This window comes from Lontra canadensis, unplaced genomic scaffold, assembly GCF_010015895.1.
Source record: "Lontra canadensis isolate GAN:19392208 unplaced genomic scaffold, GSC_riverotter_1.0 scaffold7, whole genome shotgun sequence".
In the NCBI taxonomy this organism is placed as follows: Eukaryota; Metazoa; Chordata; class Mammalia; order Carnivora; family Mustelidae; genus Lontra; species Lontra canadensis.
Window position 1 is genome coordinate 28,797,399 of NW_022631001.1, and position 3,132 is coordinate 28,800,530.

Genomic DNA, 3,132 nt, shown 5'->3' on the forward strand with positions numbered 1-3,132 from the left:
GAACGGAGGCAACAATTGGCATGGGCTGTAGACTAGAAGAGAGTGTGAGAACAGAGGTTCTGTGCAAACCCATGGTTTTTATGGCATGAGTGTGTGCCCCTGACAGTGTGAATTTATGTGTCCATGTGAGTGGAGCCTTACCTATTCTCTCATCTTTCTTAATGCTCACCACATGTCAACTCTGTCCCAGACACCAGTAAATAGGACAGCAGCCCTGACCCTTAAGGAACTCACAATATATTGGGGCTGAAAAGATTTCAGTATGGTAAATTCTAGAGGGAGATAGGTGCTTGCAAGGGAACGCAGGTGCCTTGAGGGGGTGCACAGCCCCCCTCGGGGGATGAGGAAAGTCTTCCTGAATGAGAAATATAAACTGGGTAAATAAAAGTGAGGATGGAGGTAGAAGAAGCAGAATATATGAAAGACCACAGAGAAAGAAGAACAGGTTCAGAGACAAGTATTTGATCCAGTTTCAGCAGAGGAAGCAGGAAACATTTGGGTGAATCTTTCAGTCAGAGGGATATTATGATTTGTAATCAAGTCAGTACTGTGCTCAAAATTATCTTTAGGAAACAATTTACATATGGAGGCTGTTGTAGAGACTGGAAGAAGTGCACACTAGGTGGTGGGAGTGGGGGCAGTGTTCAGGTAAGTGGATCTGAAGCCTGGTAAACCGGGTAGATGACAAATACAGATTTGGGAGGTATTAGCACGAGCACACTGAATGAAGCCCAGGCTGTGGGCCAGATCAGTCAGGGCGAGTGGGGAGTGAGGAGAGGTTGCAGACAGCCCAGAGGAAATACCGACAGTCCTGTGGGGACAGTCAAAGGCTTGATGAGGACTGGAAAGCAAGGCCAGGAGACAAGAGAAGAACCAGTGGAGGATAAAGAAATCAAAACCTAAAGAGGTGTTTATGGAAGGACTGACTTTGAAGGAAAGAAGAAAGAACAGTAAGTAGTGGAACAGGTAGTAGAATAAGATGTTTATATGAGAGCTGTTGTTGTTTTGTTCATTTGTTTTCAAGGTTTTAAAGACATGAATATTTATAAATGCAAAAGATCTAAGAAAGAAGATCCAAGAAAAATTAGGAGAAATTGAAGATATAGAAGAGAGAAGTAATAGATGGAACAAAGTCCCAGAGGAGGTAGGAAAAAAAGAGGATTCAGGGAATAGATGGGGAAATTATTCTTTTAGAGATGCATACATACTTACACACATATGCACATATATACATAGGCACACACACAGGAATATGTGTATGTGTGTGTTTACACAGCTAGTTTTAAAAATAGTTTAAGAACACACACACATGAAAGTAATTGTGGGACCTGCAGATCCGGGTCTTTTCTTTTTTTCCCCCACATAATGTCCAGTGCTCTTTCTAAATGCCACAGCAGACTTCACTGCCTCCATACTTGTCAGAGCATCTGTGATGGAGGGAAAAGAGATGCAGTGTCTTCAGTGCCCATTGCCCCCAATCCCATTCTCCCACATTGTCTGCCAAGCAGAGAAAATTGCTCCTTGGTGTGGGGCTGTAGCCCTTCTGTGCAGAGCCTGGGCTATCACAGAGCTCTTTACAGTTCACATACCTGTAGCGATTAGAGATTGCTTTTGGTGTTCTAGCTGTTCCTGTTCTTTTCAGAACCTGTGGCACTGTACTGGGTCTGGCAATGTTTTTGAGCCCTGTGAAAGTCCTAGAATAATACTGAAAGCCTTGGAATAAGAACACAGACCCTTTCTGTGGGAAGGGTCTATAGCCGTGCCCTTTGTGCAGAGAGCCTGTGGGTCATTGTCTAGAGAGAATACGCCTTTGCAGAGCCCAGAGTGGTTGTAGGACCTCTAAGTGTGTGCAGACCTTGTGGATGTTTGCAAGCCTCTCCATGCATTCTGCTGGTGTGTATGAAGTCTGAAGCTACATGTTTCCCCTTTGGTACAGGAGAAGAAAATCATGGCCCTTTCATCTGCCAGCAGCACAGCTGCTGGGAATGACTCTGACACTCGAGTGGCAGGCTGCCTCCTCACTGGCATCCCTGGGCTGGAGCACCTGCACATCTGGCTCTCCATCCCCTTCTGCACCATGTATGCAGTTGCCCTGGCAGGCAACGGCATTTTAATTTGTGTCATCCTCTCCCAGCCAGGTCTGCACGAGCCCATGTACGTATTCTTGGCCATGCTGGCCAGTGCTGATATCTTGCTCTCCACTTCCACAATGCCCAAAGCACTGGCCAACTTCTGGCTGGGTTCTAGCCACATTTCTTTCGATGGCTGTCTCACCCAGATGTTCTTCATCCACTTTCTCTTCATGGCTGACTCTGCTGTCCTGCTGGCCATGGCCTTTGACCGATTTGTGGCCATCTGCTTCCCGCTGAGATACGCCACAGTCCTCACAAGCTCGGTCATTGGGAAGATCGTCGCTGCCACCCTGACCCGCAGCTTCATCATCATGTTTCCGTCCATCTTTCTTCTCAAGCGCCTGCACTACTGCCGGATCAACGTCATTGCACACACTTTTTGTGAGCACATGGGCATCGCCCGTCTGTCCTGTTCTGATATCTCCATCAATGTCTGGTATGGGTTGGCAGCTGCTCTACTTTCCACAGGTCTGGACATCATTCTTATCACTGTTTCCTACATTCATATCCTCCGAGCCATCTTCCGCCTCCCTTCTCTCAATGCCCGGTCCAAGGCCCTGAGCACTTGTGGCTCTCATCTCTGTGTCATCCTGCTCTTCTACATCCCTGCCCTCTTCTCTGTCTTTGCCTACAGGTTTGGTGGGAGATGCATCCCACACTATGTCCATATCCTCCTGGCCAACCTCTATGTGGTCATCCCACCTATGCTCAATCCCATTATTTATGGAATGAGGACCAACCAGATTTGGGAAGGGGCTAAACAGATGTTTTCCCATCTTGCCCAGGAATCTAAATAAATGTTCTCAACTTGACCTCAACCTAATCCTTTCTGTATCTATCGGTTGTTCCTATAGTCACCCTATCCTTATCTCTACATCTCCCAGATATTGCAGAGCTATTATCATCTATGTCCCAATTTATTAAAATAGACGCTATACTCAAACCCACCTTCAATTTCTTTTTTAGAAATCTACAGTAATATCCACGCCACTTTCTTCTA

The 3,132-nt window shown here is 46.3% G+C and overlaps 1 protein-coding gene across 1 annotated transcript; it reads left to right on the plus strand.

The window, feature by feature from the left end:
• Positions 1-681: 681 nt before the first annotated feature.
• Positions 682-2,929, plus strand: LOC116864895 (olfactory receptor 52B6). Its single transcript, XM_032852708.1, has 2 exons — positions 682-768; positions 1,937-2,929. Exons 1-2 carry the CDS (start codon positions 682-684, stop codon positions 2,927-2,929), a joined length of 1,080 nt encoding a protein of 359 aa, XP_032708599.1.
• Positions 2,930-3,132: the final 203 nt, after the last annotated feature.